At 39.4% G+C, this 21472-nt stretch overlaps 1 protein-coding gene across 2 annotated transcripts in view; it reads left to right on the top strand.

Moving 5' to 3' along the window:
• Positions 1-656: 656 nt before the first annotated feature.
• The window catches only part of FAT3 (FAT atypical cadherin 3), a 560923-nt gene continuing 540107 nt past the window's right edge, over positions 657-21472 (top strand). For both annotated transcript variants that reach the window (XM_073808321.1, XM_033862147.2), the window contains exon 1: positions 657-3945. In XM_073808321.1, the coding sequence (XP_073664422.1) occupies positions 657-3945 (3289 nt within the window). The remainder of the gene's footprint in view (positions 3946-21472) is intronic.

The raw sequence follows: 21472 nt of genomic DNA, 5'->3' as shown, positions 1-21472 counted from the left end.
TTTAAATAATAATAGAATGATATCATATATACATTCTGTTTTATGATTTTTTTAAATTTAGCATTACATCTTACTTCATCAGAAAATATACATCTTTTTATCATTATTTATTTTTTATCATTATTTTTAATGGCTTCATAGTATTTTGTTTTATGAAATGTGCCACAAATTAATTGCTTCTCTATTGATAAGCAGTTAATATCGTTTCAATCTTTTGTATTTTAAACTGTGCTCTAAATGTACAATTGTCTAATTATTTCCATAGGATAATTGCCTAGAAGGTAATTTTATGTCAGAGGTAAATGCACTTTTTAAGGCTTCCAGAACATATTTCTAAATTGACCTTCAGAATGCAAGAAATCTTCTACCAATAAACAATGCTATCAGCAGTGTAAAAGTGTCATTTAAAAAAAATCAAATAAGGTAAATTTAAATCCTAGTGGTTTTGAATTCCTTGTGGTATTCCATCTAGTAGTGGTAAGGATTCTAATTTTTTTTTTTCTCATATTGATGTTTTAGTAAAAAGATTTTATAATAAAGTTTTTAAAAAGCACTCTTTCATAACAGTTATTTCCTGTTCCTTCTCCCATGTTCCTCTAGGTTAATGTATCTTTTCTCTCTTTCCTTTTCCCCCTCCAGGATGGAAGTATGATGTGATGGATATAACTATGGGATACTGTGTAGGTACACGGCCTCCCTCTTGCCTCATCCTCCTGCTTCTCAAGCTTTTGGCCACTGTCTCTCAGGGGCTGCCGGGGACCGGGCCCCTTGGTTTCCACTTCACACATTCCATTTATAATGCTACCGTGTATGAGAACTCGGCAGCAAGGACCTACGTCAACAGCCAGAGTAGAATGGGCATCACCTTAATAGATCTGTCCTGGGATATCAAATACAGAATAGTGTCTGGAGATGAAGAAGGCTTTTTCAAAGCAGAGGAAGTCATCATTGCAGATTTCTGTTTTCTCAGAATAAGAACTAAAGGTGGCAATTCTGCCATATTGAATAGGGAAATTCAGGACAATTATTTATTGATAGTAAAAGGTTCTGTTCGAGGAGAAGATTTGGAAGCATGGACTAAAGTGAGCATACAGGTTTTAGATATGAATGATCTGAGACCCTTATTTTCACCCACAACCTACTCTGTTACAATCGCAGAAAGCACACCTTTAAGGACTAGTGTTGCCCAGGTGACAGCAACAGATGCAGATATCGGTTCCAATGGAGAATTCTACTACTACTTTAAGAACAAAGTTGATCTCTTTTCAGTTCACCCCACGAGTGGTGTCATCTCTTTAAGTGGACGATTAAATTATGATGAAAAGAATAGGTATGATCTGGAAATTTTGGCTGTGGACCGGGGGATGAAGCTCTATGGAAACAATGGAGTGAGCAGCACTGCAAAGCTTTACGTTCACGTTGAACGAATAAATGAGCACGCTCCAACTCTCCACGTGGTCACTCATGTTCCTTCCGCACTGGACAAAGAGCCCATATATGCGCTGGTGACCGTGGATGACCTAGATGAAGGAGCCAATGGAGAGATTGAGTCTGTTTCCATCGTGGCTGGGGATCCTTTAGATCAGTTCTTCCTGGCTAAGGAAGGAAAGTGGATGAATGAGTACAGGATTAAGGAGAAGAAGCAGGTTGACTGGGAGAGCTTTCCCTATGGCTACAATCTCACTCTTCAAGCCAAAGACAAGGGGTCACCTCAGAAATTTTCAGCAGTAAAGATAGTCCACATTGCCAACCCCAAAAGAGACACTGTCCCAGTTAGGTTTGAAAAAGAAACGTACGATGTGAGCATTAGTGAATTTTCCCCTCCTGGTGTCGTGGTTGCTATAGTGAAATTAAGTCCTGAACCTCTAGATGTGGAATACAAATTATCCCCTGGAGAGGATGCACAGTACTTCAGAATTAATCCTCGGTCAGGTCTGATCGTCACAGCACAGCCACTGAATACCATTAAGAAGGAGGTTTATAAACTAGGGGTGACAAATAAAGAAGGAGATTTAAAAGCACAAGTCACCATCAGCATAGAGGATGCGAATGATCACACCCCAGAATTTCAGCAGCCACTGTATGATGCTTTTGTGAATGAAAGTGTTCCAGCGGGAACAAGCGTTTTGACAGTTTCAGCTTCCGATAAGGATAAAGGAGAAAATGGGTACATCACCTATAGTATTGCCAGCTTGAATTTGTTGCCATTTGCCATTAACCAGTTTACAGGTGTTATTAGCACAACTGAAGCATTGGATTTTGAATCCTCGCCAGAAACATACAGGTTCATTGTCAGAGCCTCTGACTGGGGTTCGCCATACCGCCATGAAAGTGAGGTCAATGTGACTATTCGAATAGGAAATGTCAATGACAACAGCCCTCTCTTTGAAAAAGTGGCTTGCCAGGGAATTATTTCCTCTGACTTTCCAGTTGGGGGCCATATCACAGCTGTCTCAGCGATCGATATCGATGAACTGGAACTTGTAAAGTACAAAATCATCTCTGGAAATGAACTTGGTTTCTTTTATTTAAACCCAGACTCTGGTGTATTGCAGCTTAAAAAGTCACTGATGAATCCTGGAATTAAAAATGGAAATTTTGCCCTTAGGATTACAGCCACCGATGGGGAGAATTTTGCGGATCCTATGTCTGTTAACATTTCAGTCCTGCACGGGAAGGTGTCTTCAAAGAACTTCAGTTGCCGAGAAACTCGCGTGGCTCAGAAGCTGGCAGAGAAACTGCTCATTAAGGCCAAAGCAAATGGGAAGCTGAATCTGGAAGATGGATTTCTTGACTTTTATTCAATTAATAGGCAGGGTCCACATTTTGACAAGTCATTTCCTTCTGATGTGGCCGTGAAGGAGAATCTGCCAGTTGGTGCTAACATCCTGAAGATTAAAGCCTATGATGCCGACTCTGGCTTCAATGGAAAGGTGCTATTTACAATATCCGATGGGAATACGGATAGTTGTTTTAATATTGATATGGAGACCGGGCAGCTTCAAGTCCTTATGCCCATGGATCGAGAACACAGAGACCTCTATCTCCTTAATATCACTATCTATGACTTAGGTAATCCACAAAAGTCTGCGTGGAGGTTGCTCACCATCAATGTGGAGGATGCTAATGACAATAGCCCGATTTTTCTTCAAGACAGTTACTCAGTTAACATTCTTGAAAGTTCAAGTATTGGCACTGAGATTATTCAAGTGGAAGCCAGAGACAAAGACTTGGGTTCTAATGGTGAAGTGACTTACTCAGTCTTGACAGATACACAGCAGTTTGCCGTCAATAGCTCCACTGGAATTGTGTATGTAGCTGATCAGTTGGACCGGGAATCCAAAGCAAACTACTCTTTAAAAATAGAAGCCAGAGACAAGGCCGAAAGTGGCCAGCAGCTGTTTTCGGTTGTCACCCTGAAGGTTTTCTTGGATGATGTCAATGACTGCTCCCCGGCTTTCATTCCCAGTAGCTATAGTGTGAAGGTTCTTGAAGATCTCCCCATTGGCACTGTCATTGCTTGGCTGGAGACCCATGACCCAGACCTGGGACTGGGGGGTCAAGTGCGCTATTCTTTGGTCAATGATTATAATGGGAGATTCGAAATAGATAAAGCAAGTGGCACCATCCGCCTGAGCAAAGAGCTCGACTATGAAAAGCAACAGTTCTATAACCTCACCGTTCGGGCCAAAGACAAAGGGCGGCCTGTCTCTCTGTCATCCGTTTCCTTTGTTGAGGTGGAAGTGGTGGACGTCAATGAAAACCTCCATACTCCCTATTTCCCAGACTTTGCTGTTGTTGGATCTGTAAAAGAAAACTCACGGATTGGAACAAGTGTGCTGCAGGTTACTGCCCACGATGAGGACTCCGGGAGGGATGGAGAGATCCAGTACTCCATCAGGGATGGCAGTGGTCTTGGAAGGTTCAACATAGATGACGAGAGTGGTAAGTTTCATATTTTGTGCCAGAATTATTGTTTCTCTTCTCATGAATTGTCAACATTGGAAAAGTGAATGGCTATTCTTGCACTCAAACGGAATGACAAATGAGGTTGCATTTGGTGCAGAGGTGATGCAAGTAAAAGCTTTTCCGTAGAATGCATTGACTTGTAAGAAAACCTGTTTATACAGTGATAGCCAGTGGTTTTCAGTGGGAGTCCCTGGTTTTTGTTTTTCTTGTTCAGCGTTGCCATCACCAGGTTATCTTTCAATAAGTGTAAATAATTTTCGCTTCTGTTGAGTGCACTTCTGACCTTCACTAAATTAAGGGCCCTGATAAAGTAAATTACATTTGAATTGGCTTTAAATTAGAAGTGTGAAATGGATTTTCAAATGGATCTTATATACCAGTGTTTCCCTTTATAGTAAGGCTTTTCTAAAGTGATATTGCATTAGTTGCTTCGTCTCTTGTGTTTCCCAGGCACATCTGGCCCTTGAATGACAGGCATTTGCACTGTATCGGCCCCATTAATGCATGGAGGCAACCTTCTACAAATGTTTTCATGATAGACTAGAGGAGGCACGTTGTGGCTTTTATTTATTTAAAAAATGGTTTTAAGATTTTATCTGTAAGGATTTACCTTTTACAGAAACACTTTAAAATATGGGACAAAATAGTCCCAATATTTTCGTTGTCCCCTACCTGTTTATTTATACACTGTCATAGATACAGGTATAGATTTTATTTCTATTCTTATTATTGTCATTATTTGCCTTTAAATGTACAGGTGCTTAGACACCTGCTTGTGTGTGTGTGTGTGTGTGTGTGTGTGTGTGTGTTCCTTGATCAACACAGTGCCTTTTTCTAATCTTCTCTAGATTGTACACATCTCAAGACAGGGACTGTGTCTTCTCTATTCCTGTGTGAATGGTACTATTAGCACTTTACAGTTTGGGGGCACATTTGTATCCAGTAAATCATTTTCTACAACACTCACAGGGTGTTTTGTTCCCAGTAATGATGATGAAGAAAACGGATAGTGGGAAGGTGTCATCATAGGGATGCTAGTTGTACATTAATTATACTAGAAAAAGGGTTTGAGAAGGTATTAAATATTGGATAGGAGTTACAAAACTGTGTATACTGTCAAAAATGTAAACTGTAAGTTGTAAATTTTTTGTATAAATGGTTTCTCATTTTGGCTAGTGTAAATTGTAAAATTGATCTCCATAGCCATAATGAAGGAGAAGGTAAATGTCAAGAAAACTGGGTTCTGATGTAGCCATATACTCTATCTTATTATATATAGCTTGTCATTTGATTAGAATGTATTTTTACCTTTGAGGTACAAAATGAGAGAGAAAAAGTAGTAACCTTTACTGGGTGTCTATTCTATGCTAATACTTTACTATTAATAATAATGACTTCATCGAGTTCTTGCAATAGGCGACACACCATATGAAGGGTTTTAGAGTCGGGTCTTATTTAATTCTCCCAACAGCTCCTCTGGAACTAATACTCATCAACTCATGAACTGATGTTCAGAGAAGATACCTGGTTTCAAGTGTAGCTCTGAGTAACTGCAGTATACACTGCTGTCTCACATCTAAAGACAAGTATGGGCTTCCTTGCATGATCCTAGATACACATGAATTTGGTGTTGATCTAAAATCTGTAAGGCAATAAAGTGTTAAACGGGTTTCAAAGTCCTTACAATCCTGGGCTTGTTGGCTGATGGCACCAGCCATTAATCACCTTCCTTCTTCCTCACAGTCCCATTGTTTGTGTGGCTCTTCAGTGTGAGAAGCTTACCTTTGGGACTCAGGTGGATGTAGGTAGGTAGGTCAACAGGAAGGTGTCAGGCTGAATCATTAACAACTGCAACCTTCATGACTACATCAAGCCACAATGAGTTGTTTTCATTAGTTTCATCTTGGTGTAGCTTAATGCAGAGAAGAGCAGGTGCAATTTGGTGAGAGTGGCCTAGATATTCCATGTTTGTACCGTGCTATTTTGTTCTCATCTTGGGTGTTATTTCAGAAAATGTGTGTATAGTCATCTGATGATGTAGCTGCTTTTATAATTCTTTACATAAATAGAAATTATTTTTATTGAAGTATAGTTGATTTACAATGTTGTATTAGTTTCAGGTGTACAGCAAAGCAATTCAGTTATATATGTATGTGTGTGTGTATGTATATATGTGTGTATATATATACATATTCCTTTTCAGATCCTTTTGCATTATAGGTTATTTGAAGATATTGAGTATAGTTCCCTGTTCTATACAGTAGGTCCTTGTTGTTTATCTAGTTTATATATAATAGTGTGTATCTGTTAATCCCAAACTCCTAATTTATCCCTACTCCCTTTCCCCTTTGGTAACCATAAGTTTGTTTCCTATGTCTATGAGTCTGTTTCTGCAACTCCCTACTTTGCATTATTCCCTTATATTCTGGATTGTATAAAATAAGTTTTGCCATGAGTGATGATAATTCCATTTTCATTTTGACATTGCTTTGTGACTTAAAAATCTCTTTTCTTATGACATCAACTCCCTTGGGGTAACAAATAGCTAAGTGCGTTGTGCAAACCCACATACCCATTAGAGGATTTAGATCTAGAACCAGCTCTCCTCAGTCCTAACTCAGTGCTCTTTTCTTTGGATTCATTACCCACGTTTCTGATTTACTTTCCTAGAGAATTATTCATTTTTAAAACCATAGTGACTATTTCTTTTCTTCCTTTTTCGAATTTTATTTTATTTTTTTATACAGCAGGTTCTTATTAGTTATCTGTTTTATACATATTAGTGTATATATGTCAATCCCAATCTTTTCCTCCTTTTTATTTCATTTTGTTTCCCTCTTTTAGGAAGCAAAACTGTCTTTTTCTCTAGGTTAGAGGAAAAAAGTTTCAACTTAATGTTGAAATCTTTATGAAGATTATAATTTCCATATGGTAATATTCTTTACCATCTTCCTTCTGTCTCACTTCTTGCAGATTTTAACATCCCAGCCCAAAAAGCTGATGAGGAATGATTGCCTGGACTTGTGCCACGGGGATGCTAGGGTTAGGGAGAAGTTTGGCAAATGTATGTCCAACAAGAGACGCCATCACCATGGCGCTACTGGGTTTGCGCTACTGTTGAATGATCAATCAGCTCTTTGCTTCCCAGCTCTAAAAATCCTGGCTTGAGCTGCTGGTAGAATGAGTGGTTGTTTAGCCCTACAGCTGTTACTGGGTCTTAAGTTTGGACTCTGTTGTTTCATATGACCCCTTGGGTATAATAAAATGGCCTAAAGTTGTTGGAGTTTTCGTCTTTCAAGAACCTTAAGTCATCCGGCAAAGGTTCTGTCATGGCTTGCCTTGTTTAATGGGTCTAAACTTATGCATGCACATGAATCAGCTGGAGAGTTTGTCAGCAATGCAGATCCCCAGGACTGATTCCCAAAGATTCTGATTCAGTTGGACTGGAGTAGGAGCTGAGGGATCTTCATTCAAGCACTCCAAGCGGTCCTTCTGTGTGTGGTTCAGAAACACTACCCTAAATTTACCTGGGCTCCTTAGAGTGTGTCTATCAGATTATATCTTTTCTGTAAAATCCTGTTCCTTATTCTTTGGAAAGGCAGGGAATTGAGCTCATGTTTTAGATAAATTTCTTTTCTAGTCAAGTTTTCCAATCCAAATAAATTTTCTGTTATTCATTAGTGGGGATAGTTTTCTGAATGCCTTCCCAATGGATCAAAATCTATTTCTGTGCTTCAGTAATTGCAGTGCTCCTGTTTTGTGAGACAGCTTATGCTGGGATTAGTTGATCCATTTAGTAGTTTTATGTTCTTGACCTTTTTGGAGCTCAGTGAACAAAACCATACCTTTGAAATTCTTTACTATGCATGGGCATTTAATAAATGTTTAATAATGTTCACAGTAAATGGATTAACTGAGGGGCCCCCAACTACAGTGGATTTGACGACAATTTAAATGACCAGTCTGGAAGATGCAATTTAATCTTTTTTTTCCTTCACAAAGAACGCATTCTTATTCTTTGACATAATAGGAATGCATATTCTCGACTACTCAGAAGTTTTAGAAAGTTTATACAGAACACACTGTACATTTTAAACAGTGATTTTCTATTAGATTCTTTTGTAAACTGCAAACTTGAACAGTGACTTCACTCTTTTATTTACCTGGTGTTAAAGAAGTATTTAATCCAGATAAACAATTTCCAGTTTAGCACATTAATCATGGGTAATTAGGAAGATATTTTACCATCCGTTATTACTAATTATATTATTGCTTCCATTTATCAAGTACCTATTGTGTGCTAAGCACTAGGTGCTTTGTGGGTACTTTCTAGTTGTCATAGTAATCCAGCAGGTGAGGTTCAGTGAGGTTTGCCCAAACAGGGTCAGGCATCTGGAAGTTGTTAGAACTGGATGCTCTAGTGCAATGGCCTCCAAATCTCATGTCAGTTCCCCTCTTTTCCACTGCAGTGTGCCATAATAACCTTGCTAAGCATGCGTATTAGTCAGATTTTTTTCTGTATTATTACTGTATAACAAACAATCACAAAATTTCAGTGGTTTATAAAAGCAGAGATTTTTTTCTTCTTGCTCTTAAGTCTGGGAAGACAGTTGAAGTTGTTGCAGGCTGTAGATTGAGTTACGATTTGTTCTACATGTGTTTCCTACTTCAGGACCCAGGCTGAAGGGAGTACTCACTGTCTGGGATGTAGTGTTCTCAAAGTCAGATCAGGAGTGCAAGAGGCTGATGGAAGTTTGTGGTGCCTCTTAAAGCCTCTGCTCAAGACTGGCCCACATTCCATTGGCCAAAGAAGGTCTTGGGGCCAAGTTCAACATTGATGTGGGGTAGAGAGTAGTACTTCTCTTACAGAGGGAGGGAGGAAGAGGAATGAATAATTACTGAATAATTAATAATAATAATTACTGAATAATAATACAGCCTAACAAAGCATGTGACAGCTCTCACTATTGTCTTCATAACTTAACATTAGTTGGACACTACCTTTGTGGAAGGCACTGGGACAGGCAGTGGTGACACAGAGAGCTACAGGTATCAGACCTGGGCCTTCTATAGTGGGACCAGGATCTTTCAAGCTCTCCAGTGTTGAGATGCTGTACTTGATCTTCTATAGGGAGAAGGATTCACTTCAACTGGTGGCCAGGGAAAGAATAAATACATAGAGCTTTTATTTATTTAGTTCAACTGAAGAATGTTTACTGGCTGCCAGTGCTGAGTCTAATACTCTTTTATCTGCAGAGTAATAATTAGAGAGTCAAGAGTGGGTGGATGAAAACCAAGAATGGGAAAATTTGTATTGTTAGAAATTTGAGAAGCTTTTGTCATTGCAGAAATCGGATGTCCCAACCCAGATATTTTAAAAGGTGGGTAATATCCGTAGGGTCATGTTTCTTGCATAATGTCATAAAATATAAGCTTCCCTCTTCTGATATTCAGAGGCACCAGAAATCATATTTTATCTTACTGTCTTACTGTTTCTTACTGAAATCATATTTTATCTTACTATCTTACTGGTAATCTTTCCAGTTTCTTCTCCCCAAACTTTCCTGTTCACCTCCTTTTTGACAATTTGAGGTGTAAGGCAGATGCTACTCGGCGGCTTTGGTGCAATTCATGATGATTCCAAACTAAATGGTGTTGCCCATCCTCATTCTTTTTTCAAGGTGATATTTTGTCTCTACCCATCTAGATCAAAAGAGAATCACTGAATTTTGGCTCAAAATTTGCCCCTGGGACCAGAGCAAGTAAAGGAGAGGAATGAAGTTATGATCAAGTGACAGCAGAAACCTTTCTCGGCTCTGGATTTTTAACCTTAGCTCTAGACTTCTTGATCATAATTATTTGAGAGAAATATAATGTTCCCGGAGGAACCCTGAACACTCCATAACATTCAGATGAACGTAGTAGTTGTCATGTAAATCAGGCCAGAGAGAGGATTAGACGCTTCTGGAAAATAATGAAGAGCATGTTTTTATTACTCTTTTCAGCACGTGCCTCCTTCTTGACCTTTTTTTCTTAACTGTTGGCTGAAGGCAGTTTAGGTTTTAATAGAAGACTGTTGGTTCGAATCTGTAATTATGCCTGCCTTGTATATCAACTTTGAGCTGCTATTGTCCCTAGGTAACTAGTAAATGATAAAACTAGTGACCAGCATAAAGACGAAATCCAAATAGGGTGGCAAGCCAACAACCTAGAAACTTGTGTGGTCTTTTCTCTGAAATCAGTCTTGTTTTATATATATATATACATATATATATATATATATATATATATATTTTTTTTTTTTTTTTTTTTCCGGTACGCGGGCCTGTCACTGTTTTGGCCTCTCCCGTTGTGGAGCACAGGCTCTGGACGCGCAGGCTCAGCGGCCATGGCTCATGGGCCCAGCCGCTCCACGGCATGTGGCATCTTCCCGGACCGGGGCACGAACCCGTGTCCCCTGCATTGGCAGGCGGACTCTCAACCACTGCGCCACCAGGGAAGCCCTTCCTTTTATATTTTAATAATAGAAGTTTCCCATGGCTTACCTGGCCCTTCATGCCAGCGTCATGATTTCCTCAATGCCAAGTGATACTGAATTATATTTACTTCTTCAGTTAACAAAGAGTGAAATTTCAGAGGCCTAGTAAGCAGAGGTTACAAAAACAATCAAATGCTTGCTTCATGTATTAGTGGCTCTCCAGAAGGTAGTGGGATAAATTTATTGCCTTCTGTGACTTCGGATAGCTTGCGTCTCATTTCAGTCTCCTAAAAATGTTTTTTCGGCAGGTGTTTTATATGCCTGTTGAAGGATACTTTCATTTATCATCACATTTGGAAGGTTTATAGAGTTTGATAAATATTTATGCGATGCCGCTACATTCACAGTGTTTCATTGAAAAGAAAATGAAAATGAAAATGGGCTGCAGCCTGTAGTTTTAGTTTGCCAGTTTTTATGAACGCATGTCTTATCGACAGACAGAATCTACAAAGAGTTGTGTGTGGGATTCAATTCAACGTATATTAAATTCTGGGCACTGGTATACAATGATTGAATATAATAGGACTGTCCAAATTTTCCCATTGGACATTGGAGGACTTAGTAGCTCCTCTAGGGCCACACTCTTTGTGATTAAATTCACCGATTTTCATTTACATAGCATAGTTAATATTCGAGTTGCTTTTAAAAAGCAGCATGCTAGTGAGAATAGTACCAAGTAAAAATAATATATTGAAGAGGAAATGTCTTGAGTCAAAAAGTGAATAAATGTTGAAGGAATGAAGATAAGAATTTGAGGTACACACACACCAGCATACACACACACACAAACACACACACACGTTATGGTAAAAACATAAAGGCTTTGTGGTTTAGCCCCAAGATCTATAAAATAGAGCTTAAACCATTTTCAATTTTTCCCCACATTCTTAAAAGTCTGCCTCTTTGCTCTCGCAGCTTCTCTGCTCCCTTTTCCCCTCATCCTCCACCTCTTCCTTCTCTACTTGCCACAGTTATAGTGCACAGATTCTCTGCAGGCACAGTGCTTTGCACTGAAGAAGATGCATAGATGATTAAGTCAAGGATGGGTAGTAGAGATAGAAAAGCATGTAATTGCAAACCGTGGGATACCCAAGTGACACAACGTAAGTGAGTGCCTTGTGCTGGCCATTCATCATGGTCACTGCGGCCTTAGCGTCACCCTTTGGCACAGTGGGATGATTTTTACAAATTCCAGTTAGAGACAAGGCAGTCTGAGAGATAACCAGGGCATTAAAGTCAGTTGATGATGATATATAAGCAAGGCTTAATTGTCAAGGAATGCATAACCCCAGAAATGGATCCAGGTTTTGTGAGGCTTAAAGCTCATGCAATTTGTGTGCCTGCTTTGAGAAAAATTATAAAAAGTATGACTAAAAAAATCTTTGTATTTGTTTAGAATGAGGAAAGAAATCACAGTAACTCATGAGTTTGAAAGCCAACAAACACAAATATCACAAAGCTCAGGAAAAATATAATATTTTGTTGATTGTCTAACACACCTTTCTAATACTTATTTCCCCTGCATTTTTTGGTTGCCTTTTTTCTTTGATTGCCTCTTATAGGATAATAATCTTGTAATTGTTTCTATAAAAAGTGCAGAAAGATTATTTTTCCTCCAACGTGGTTGATTGAAGTTTGTTTTTTCACTGAGAGTTTAGAAATGTTTCTCTAGAGCCACAGCTTGTTATTGGTAGTGCTATGTGTATTCTCTCCATCGGTGTCAAAGTTGAAAACATCTCTATCAAGTTTATTTCTCGTATGAACTGTTGCAGATCTACTTGCTCTTAATAATAACTGCTACAGGTCTGTGCTCTGTAAACAAAAAATGTCTAGTAATTTCCGTGTCTGATAATCTAATCCACCAAAGGAAAGAACTCATGGTGCACTTATGCTGCATTTCAGGAGAAAACTTTGCTGCAAAACTTTGATTTTGACTCTATAGGCAAGAACCAAATCTTCTAATTACAAGTTTACATGTCTAATGATTGGGGAATTTTCCACAGACTAGCTCCTGGCTCTGTACGTTTTGTACCTAGTCTCTTCTTCCCAATGGCCGTAATTCTAGTGCTGGCCACCCCAGGATATGGTCATGTGGTGATACAAGTTCTTTCCCTTCACTTCCATGCTACAATGCTGGGTGTCTCGGTGCAATGGGTAGTAGAAGGGTTTTGGGAAGCCATTCCTACACTGGACAGCTAACAACAATTTGTCTATACATGGAATTGATGGTGAACCACATAAATATATGCCACTAAATGCAAACCTAATGTATCTTCAACTTATTCTCCCTTAGATCCGTCAGATGCTTACAACTACTTTATCTGGTAATGCAGAGTATAATAGAGGAGAAGTTGAGGGGAAAGAGAAAGAAGTTTTAAATGATTGTGGTTTAGGTATATTACTTTTGCAAAATTTATAGAAATGTGTAACCCTGTGAATCATTGCTAGGGTCCTCTATGGGGCTTGGAAGCTTTGACTTTGATAGCTTCATATTAAATGTGCCTAGTTGTGTTGCCTAGGAGTGTTGGTAAATGAACATTTTTCTGAAAGAAGTTAAGTCTTCAAGATCATTGGAGGGAGGGAATGAGCTGGGCCTGGCCACAAAGGCTAGTCCTGATTTATAGACTGCCGACCCCTAGACCAGGTTTACGGTTTTTGTCACTCTCATGTATTACTGAACCAACAGACAAAACTGTGCAAAGGACATAAAATCACGGTTACATGTGAGTGGATCTGGCTCCCTGATATCTCCAAGTATCTCAAGGAGGTGCCCTGGAAGCGTGTAGCCAAAGCAGCACTTGAAGAGTAAGAAGTCTGCAAGTTCAAAAAATACAGAGTTTTGAGCTTACTGCCTTTTCTGAGTGGTTGGCTGGTGAGAGAAATGCATTGTTTCTTGGGCCCACTCTCTTTTATAACACCTATTTGGGAATTCACTAGGAAGTATACACTAGGATCTGGAAGCCAAGAAAAAAGGGTCTTTGAGAGCTGTCCTAATGACAGTCACAGAGTTCTTTTGCTTTGACTCATTATCTGTATCCTAAAAGCATGATTTTGAGGTCTCCCCTAAACCATTAGGGGTTTCACTTAATCAGAATTTCAACATTATTATGAAAGTGTTTTTTGATAATCTAATTTATTGCTACTATATCGTACATATCAGTAGCACATCTCACAATCGGTAATTTCCATCCCCATGGGCTGCTGGCATTGGTAAGATGTTTCTGGAACCTTGATAAAGCCCTGTTATTTTTAAAAAGAAACATTGACTTGAGGTCAGCTTTAACAGGGAATTCTATTCAATAGATATCACATCATATTGAGCCAGCATGAGGCCCTGAGATCTTGAATGAGGCTGTGGTGATACAAAGCAGGGTTAAGGTTTTCTTCCATGTTTGTCTATCCCCTGTTCCCCATGCATATCAGCATCTTTCCTGGAACCTGGGTAGAGTTATACATATCTTTCTCACACCTTGAGTATACTTCTAAAGAAATATTTGCCACACGATTAGACTGAAAGAGCCTTGAATTGAAAACACGGTGATTAACTTTTAGATGACAATTTCATAAAACATTGTCCTGATTGCTAAAAGTGCAGGTGTCGGGGTGTCCCTGGTGGCGCCATGGTTAAGAATCCGCCTGCCAATGCAGGGGGCACTGGTTCGAGCCCTGGTCCGGGAAGATCCCACATGCCGTGGAGCAGCTAAGCCTGTGCACCGCAACTACTGAGCCTGTGCTCTAGAGCCCGCAAGCCACAACTACTGAAGCCTGCGCACCTAGAGCCTATGCTCCGCAACAAGGGAAGCCACCACAGTGAGAAGCCCACGCACCACAAAGAAGAGGATCCCCCACTCGTCGCAACTAGAGAAAGCCTGCACGCAGCAACGAAGACCCAAAGCAGCCAAAAATAAATAAAATAAATAAATTTATTAAAATAAATAAATAAATAAATAAATAAAAGTGCAGGCGTTGTCCATCTGTCTGTCAGGTAGTTTTATCCTAGAAGGCAAATAATCAGAATTGGGATGAGTAAGAGTTTCATTTATGGTCACTAAATTCCTGTGTTTCACAGCTAGGATAGTGTAGACACCCAGTGGTGTTAATGCTAAGTCAGAATTCTATATTCCACCGTCATACCACATGACTCAAAACTGTACAATTAGCTAAATTGGAACTTGATAATTTGGTAGAATATGTTCAAGAACCAGAGTGTAAGCAAAAATTGCTCTTGGGAGCCTTCTAAATGATCTTTAGAATGAATTCGTTCTGCTATACATGAACTCTTGGGTTTTTACCTAGACCTTTTCTTTTTCTCATTAATTAATTTTATTTTATTTATTTTTGGCTGCGTTGGGTCTTTGTTGCTGTGCGCGGGCTTTCTCTAGTTGCGGCTAGCAGGGGTTATCCTTCACTGTGGTGCGTGGGCTTCTCATTGCGGTGGCTTCTCTTGTTGCAGACCGTGGGCTTTAGGCGCGTGGGTGTCAGTAGTTGTGACTCGCGGGCTCTAGAGTGCAGGCTCAGTAGTTGTGGCGCGCGGGCCTAGTTGCTCCATGGCATGTGGGATCTTCCCGGACCAGGGCTCGAACATGTGTCCTCTGCACTGGCAGGCAGATTCTTCTTTCCTGCACTGCGCCACCAGGGAAGCCCTTTACCTAGAGCTTTTTAATTTTACTTTGCACACAGTTCTAGTAAGCTAGACTTCTTGATGTATAATCCTACAGTATTTTAGAAACTGCACAGCATAGAAATTGCTGTAGGTAGGCATACTAACAACAACGAGAAATAGCCCTGTTCATCAGACAGGGAGAGAAATCAGTGGCTAACCCCCATTGCCACTGGTGTTTATTACGTGCCAGGCATTGAAGAGTATTAACTCATTTACTTTTCACAAGGATTCTGTAAGGTAGGTACCCCGATTATCGACATCTATGGATGAGGAAACAAAAGCTTGATTTTAAATTACTTGTCCAGGGTTTCACAGCTTGTGGTAGAGCAGGGATTTGAATGAGGCAGGCCAGCACCAGTCTGAGCTCTTAATCACTATACCTCAGACACTTTCTGGATGAACAGCCCTAAGTATCTCCTTAAGGGCTGACCCAAAGGGAGCCCATCACTTCATTACCTCACAGTATAAGAGATGATCATTATAATGAAGAGTCCCAACTATTGCAGAGGCCCAGATTCCCTAGAAAACAGAGCCCAAGGCAAAAATTACAGTACATGCTAATGTTTTATTAAGGGTGCAATCCCAGGGGAACAAGAATGAGGGAAAGAAGGAGGCCAGGCCTGAAGGAAGGGAGTCCAAATATAAATTGGTATATTAAATTAGTCACAGCTTTACAACAAAAACCAGCCTGTTTCTCAGTCACCCTGCCGTCTCCAGGGAGGCCACTTAGAACCTCTGCATCTTGGGCCATTTGGCCTGGAGTTGGAGGGAAGGGCAAGCAATTTTTCTGTTGGCTCTTTCCTGTTTTTGACCTCTTATTGGTCAGATCTGCCACCAGGTGGGGGCATCAACACCCCAACTCTTCTGAGTTGCGTTGGGTATGCTTGGGCCGCTGGTGGGAAAGTTGCGTTGGGTATGCTTGGGCCGTACTTTGTGGGTACAGCCTGGTCAGCATTCCTGCGTTACTGTGAGTGAGCTCCTTTTCCTGCTGTTGCACTGGGGGTTCCTCACAGGAAGCTGGTGAACAATTGAGGCTGTGGGAGAGTAGTGGAGCAGACTGAATTGAGTGGATCTTGGCGATGCCCAAACAGGGTCTGGGCAGAGAATTGCAATGTATTTGGGACAGATTTTTCGTTGAAACAAACAAATAAAATCTAAGCAACATGAAACACAACCCATAAAATTGTGATGCCTACCTGAGCAGATGCTAAGCTACTTACAAAACTCAGTTACACGAAATGACACATTTCCCCATAGCTCTGATTTGTCAGGGTGTTGTGATTCCTGCTTCTCTGGGCCCTGGACTGGTAAGAACTGCATGGGAAGAAGTACCAGCACTTCATGTTCTTTGATTGATGTGGGCAAAACCTGTTTTAACACCTCTCCTTTCTTGATATCTGAGTGCTATTTTATCAAATGTTTGTGCATGAATTCATGGGCTAGAAATGCAGGGGGAGGTAGAAGAGAGACTAGAAGCTGAGGATTTTGTGAGAATTTTGTCTGCTGAACTTACTCTCCCATCTTCGTTCCTTGTCACAATACAATCATCTTTGTTATCCTCCTCATTGGTATCATCACCACCATCATCTAGCACTTTATTGGAGAGCTTGTTATCTGCTAGAGGCTCTGCAGGGTGTTTTATATACTGGAACTCATGCAGTCCTCACATTAAACTTATGGGCCAAGGACTCTTATGACCCCAGATTTATAGGAGTGGGAACTGAAGTTTAGAGTGGTTGAATAACTTGCTAAATTTCACAAAGCTAGGAAGTAGCAGAGCCAAGGTTTCAACTCAGATCATCTAACTCGCAGCCCTTGCTCTTGTCCTGACCACACACTGTTCCTGGAGCCCACATGTTTGGGTCCTCTTAGAAAAATGCCTGCCCCCACCCCTGCTGCTGCCCTGTGCATCGATTTTCTTATGTGCCTTTGTTGCTAGGAGCTTAAAGGGAATATCTACAATATTCAGCAGTTCATTAAAATAGGCATTGTATATTATAGCATGCAATATATAATATAATGAACATATATAAACAAAATAGAATATGTACTAAATATAATAATATATAATATAGTATATAATATAAATATAATATAAAATATATAATATAAAACAACATAATTTGTAATACATATGTCATATAGTACTACATGTTATATAAGTTATAATATGTTATGTATTTGGTATTTTCATATATGGTATGTTATTATATACATTGAGCACCTACTATATGCCAAGCATTGTTCTAGGCAGCAAGCTAGACCAGCGAATCAAATGGACAGAAATCTTATCCTTTTAACATTCTAATGGAGGAGATAATAATCAAGATAAGTATAACATGTAAAATGTTAGGTGGGTTTAAGTGCTAAGTAGAAAAATCACGCAGAAAAATCAGGTGGTGGAGTGTTCCAAAGAAGGCCTCACTAAGAAGATGGTCTCTGGATTAAGTCCTGAAGGGATTTTAGATGTGGAAACTTATTATTTCAACTTGGAGGGAGGCAAGAAAGATGGAGCACAAACTCAGTTGATTGCCACAGACAAACCCTGTAACTACTCTTTGTGATTAACAAAATCACTATGAACTGTAGGAAGAATATAATTGAAAAGACACAATTGTAAATGCAGATTTGTTCAACACAGAAGTATCCTGTTTTAAAGTATTTTCCAGTGACTCAAAAGTCTTGATGTAAATGTATCCCATCTCAAATTTCCTTTAATTTCAACATGCCTACGTCATAAGAGGAAAAACTATTTCCCTTGTTAATTATATAACTATTTCCCATCTTCCTTCTAGAGTCTATTTTTCTGATACTGTTTCACAGCAACTGTGCTTTCATTTTTATCAAAGGTATTGTATTAAAACGTGTCCAACTGAGCAGGTGTAATGTCTTAACTGCTGGGAGTGGATCTTGGTTCCTTGCTTGGAGGACTTCTATTCTAGTTGGGAAGATAAGGCATGTGTGCAGGCAAAGTGGAAGTGTTCTGTCCTGTTTAATAAAATAAACATGTACACACCCTGTACCTAAATTACCAATTTTCAAAGAATTGGAGTAATTTAATACACTTCCTGCTAAAATTATAATTGAACTGGATTTTTCAAAACTCTTTGATGATTCTTTGGAGCACATTTCGCCCAGTGCCCTGCTTTGACATTTGAGGAAGATGAGACTTACTGAGATAAAGTGACTTTTCCACAGCCCCAGAGCTGGTCAGTGGTACCACTGAGTCTTGAACTGAGGACTTATAAGCATGCACAGTGTTTTGCTCAGAGCTGTCTCGATGATTCGGAAGACGCTTTTGATGTCTTAGGTTGTCCTCATTAACCATATTTATTACTGAGGTGTGGAGTTACCGACTTTGCCATAAGCCGACATCACCTTTTACCAGAATGGCTTACGCTGGAGTTGACTGTATGTTCACTTTACACTTGTGAAGATTTTGGGTGACCATCCTCTACGGTATTTTACAACTTATTTTACATTCTGCTGTATACTGCCCTAAAAACATCATACCTAGCATTTGAAGCGAAGATGAAAGCACACTTTTTTTTTTTAATCACACATGCTCAGTTTTTAGTCATGGAACTCTTGAAATGAAATCATTAGCATATGCAAACACTATTTTTCCCAAAGTGGTTTTCTACTCTGCAATTATTATGTTGTTTGGGGTAAGATAAATAAGCCCAACATGAAAACACTACACATTAAAATGAGAAACAGTAGCATTGTTGTTATAAAATATTAGGGAGCTATGAAAAACACAAACAAACACAACGATCGCCCTGTGGCTCCTGGCAGGGTCTGTTAAACACAGTGATGCCTGCCCCCAGTCCTGGTCCTCTGACTTCCCTGGGTGAACACAGGGCTGTTGAATATTCTCTGCTGGAATTGGCTGGCCAGGCCACTGGTGGGGGTAGGTGGGAGGGAGAGGTTTCTGCCTTCTTTTGTTCTGATCAAACCCAATGCAGTTTCTCCAGCTGTGAGGTCGAATTTCCAGCCCTTAGTAAAATTAAATCATCTGCTTTGTCTAGTACCAGTTCTGATTTCAGGCAGACAGAGCTATAGTGGGAAAGCAACCGTGTGGGTAACACAGAGGTAGTGTTGGCTTTGGGGCAAATAGTCCATCATTCTGGGGACCTTAGATACTCAATTAACATACAGAGCTTGGTACCCAGGTTTGAGTAGATGGCCTGTCACTTTCAAGAAGATTTCTCTCTGTTGCAGGGGAATCTTTCCTAGTTGGCACATGGGATTCTTAATAAAGATGTTGGAAACAGCAGCCCTGCTATGTTTTGGCTTCTCCCCAGAAGCCAAATAAAGATCAGAAGTTCTCTGTCCCTCTCAAATGGATCCTAGCATCTCTCACTTCGGAAAATGAGTGTGGTTTTGTTAGCTTGTGTGTTTCTTGTTATTGTTTTCTGTCTTTTGGTGTTTGTGAGTCACTCAGATTTGGCGAACCTTGAATAGACATGTGAACCACAAATAACTGTAGTAAGAAATGCAGAACATACCGAGCAGGAGGTTATTGGATTTCCTTTAGTAAGCAAATATATCCTAAGAGCTCATGGGTGAAAACAGCTTTTTATTTAATGAGTCATTTTTATTGGAAGGTAATGATTATGTGCAGGTCGTAAATACAGTGTAAATTCCCTTCAGTGGACATTAAAAACTTTCAGTTGTAAGCAGCTTTAAAGGCTTACGAATGCTCAGGCACAAATTTTCAAACCTGTGCATTCTGTACACATATGGCTATAAAGAAATGAATGAAACCCAACAAGAGTTCGTGCATAGGAGCCAATGTTTCTGACCACCAACTGTAGTTGAATACAGCAACTTGAACGAGAACATATAATGTATAATGATAACAAGGTTTAAAGTTATTGTTGCATGTGGCATCTCATTTTATTGTTATAGCATCCTGTGAGTTATTAATCTCTCTCCATTTCACAAATGAGAAAAATGAGGCACAAGGAGGTTTGGTGACTTACCCAAATACTTCATATTTCCAGTGTATTATATTGACTCTTCTTGTGTCTATGAATATGTAATTTTAGGACTAACAATTTGAACAATCTATCTTCAAAGTTTAATTATATTTTTCTTCCAGGAACACTCAACCAGAAATAGGAGTTATTGTTGGTGGATAAACTTAATAGCTTATACATGATAATTGTAAAAAATCCAACTGTGCTTGACATTTACCTAGGAAATAAAAACTGTTGTCCAGTCATGTAAAATCATATCTAGACTCTGTATCCTGTATTCTGTCTGTATTAAGATTCTTCAGCTGCCCAGAAGGCAGGTGACAAAACTTTTTCAGAACTTTTTTATAGTCATACTACCAAGGTATTGAACTGGCTGTTTCCAGCTAACTCTCTGGAATCAGCTGGTTTTGTTGGAATAGCCGAGCATGTGCAAGATTTGGGTGTAGAGGCCCAGCTTGAACTACACCCATCATCTTGGTTCAGCATCAGTTGTGCATTTGTCTTATTCTTTCTGCTTGATTGTAAAGCTCCTTGAAGGCAGGATTTATTTCTCTTTTTTTCCTTCTTTTTAAAATTGAAGTATAGTTGATTTATAATATTGTTAGTTTCAGGTGTACAGTAAAGTGATTCAGTTATATGTGTATATATACGTATAATATACATGTTTTTTTCAGATTTTCCATTATAGATTATTATAAGATATTGAATGTAGTTTCCTGTATTATACAGTAAATCCTTGGTGCCTATCTATTTTTTGTATAGAGTAGTTTGTATCTGTTAATCCCATACTCCTAATTTATCCCTCCTCCCCTCCTTTACCCTTTGGCAACCATAAGTTTGTTTTCTATGTTTGTGAGTCTGTTTCTGGTTTGTATGTTGATTCATTTGTACTATTTTTTTAGATTCCACATATAAGTGATATCATATAATATTTGTCTTTCTCTGCCTGATTTACTTCACTTAGAATGATATTCTCCAGGTCCATCCATGTTGCTGCAAATGGCAGTATTTCATTCTTTTTTATGGCTGAGTACTATTCCATTGTGTATATATACCATATCTTCAGATGGCCAACAGGCACATGAAAAGATTCTCCATGTCACTAATTATTAGAGAAATGCAAATCAGAACCACAGTGAGTCACGCTTCACACCAGTCAGAATGGCTATCATCAAAAAGTCTACAAATAATAAATGCTGGAGAGGGTGTGGAGAAAAGGGAGCCCTCCTACACTGTTGGTGGGAATGTAAGTTGGTGCAACCACCATGGAGAACAGTATGGAGGTTCCTTAAAAAACTAAAAATAGAACTACCATAC

Source organism: Tursiops truncatus, chromosome 8 (genome assembly GCF_011762595.2).
Source record: "Tursiops truncatus isolate mTurTru1 chromosome 8, mTurTru1.mat.Y, whole genome shotgun sequence".
Taxonomy (NCBI): Eukaryota; Metazoa; Chordata; class Mammalia; order Artiodactyla; family Delphinidae; genus Tursiops; species Tursiops truncatus.
The sequence above is the reverse complement of the archived record's forward strand: the minus strand, read 5'-3'. Positions and strand labels throughout refer to the sequence as shown.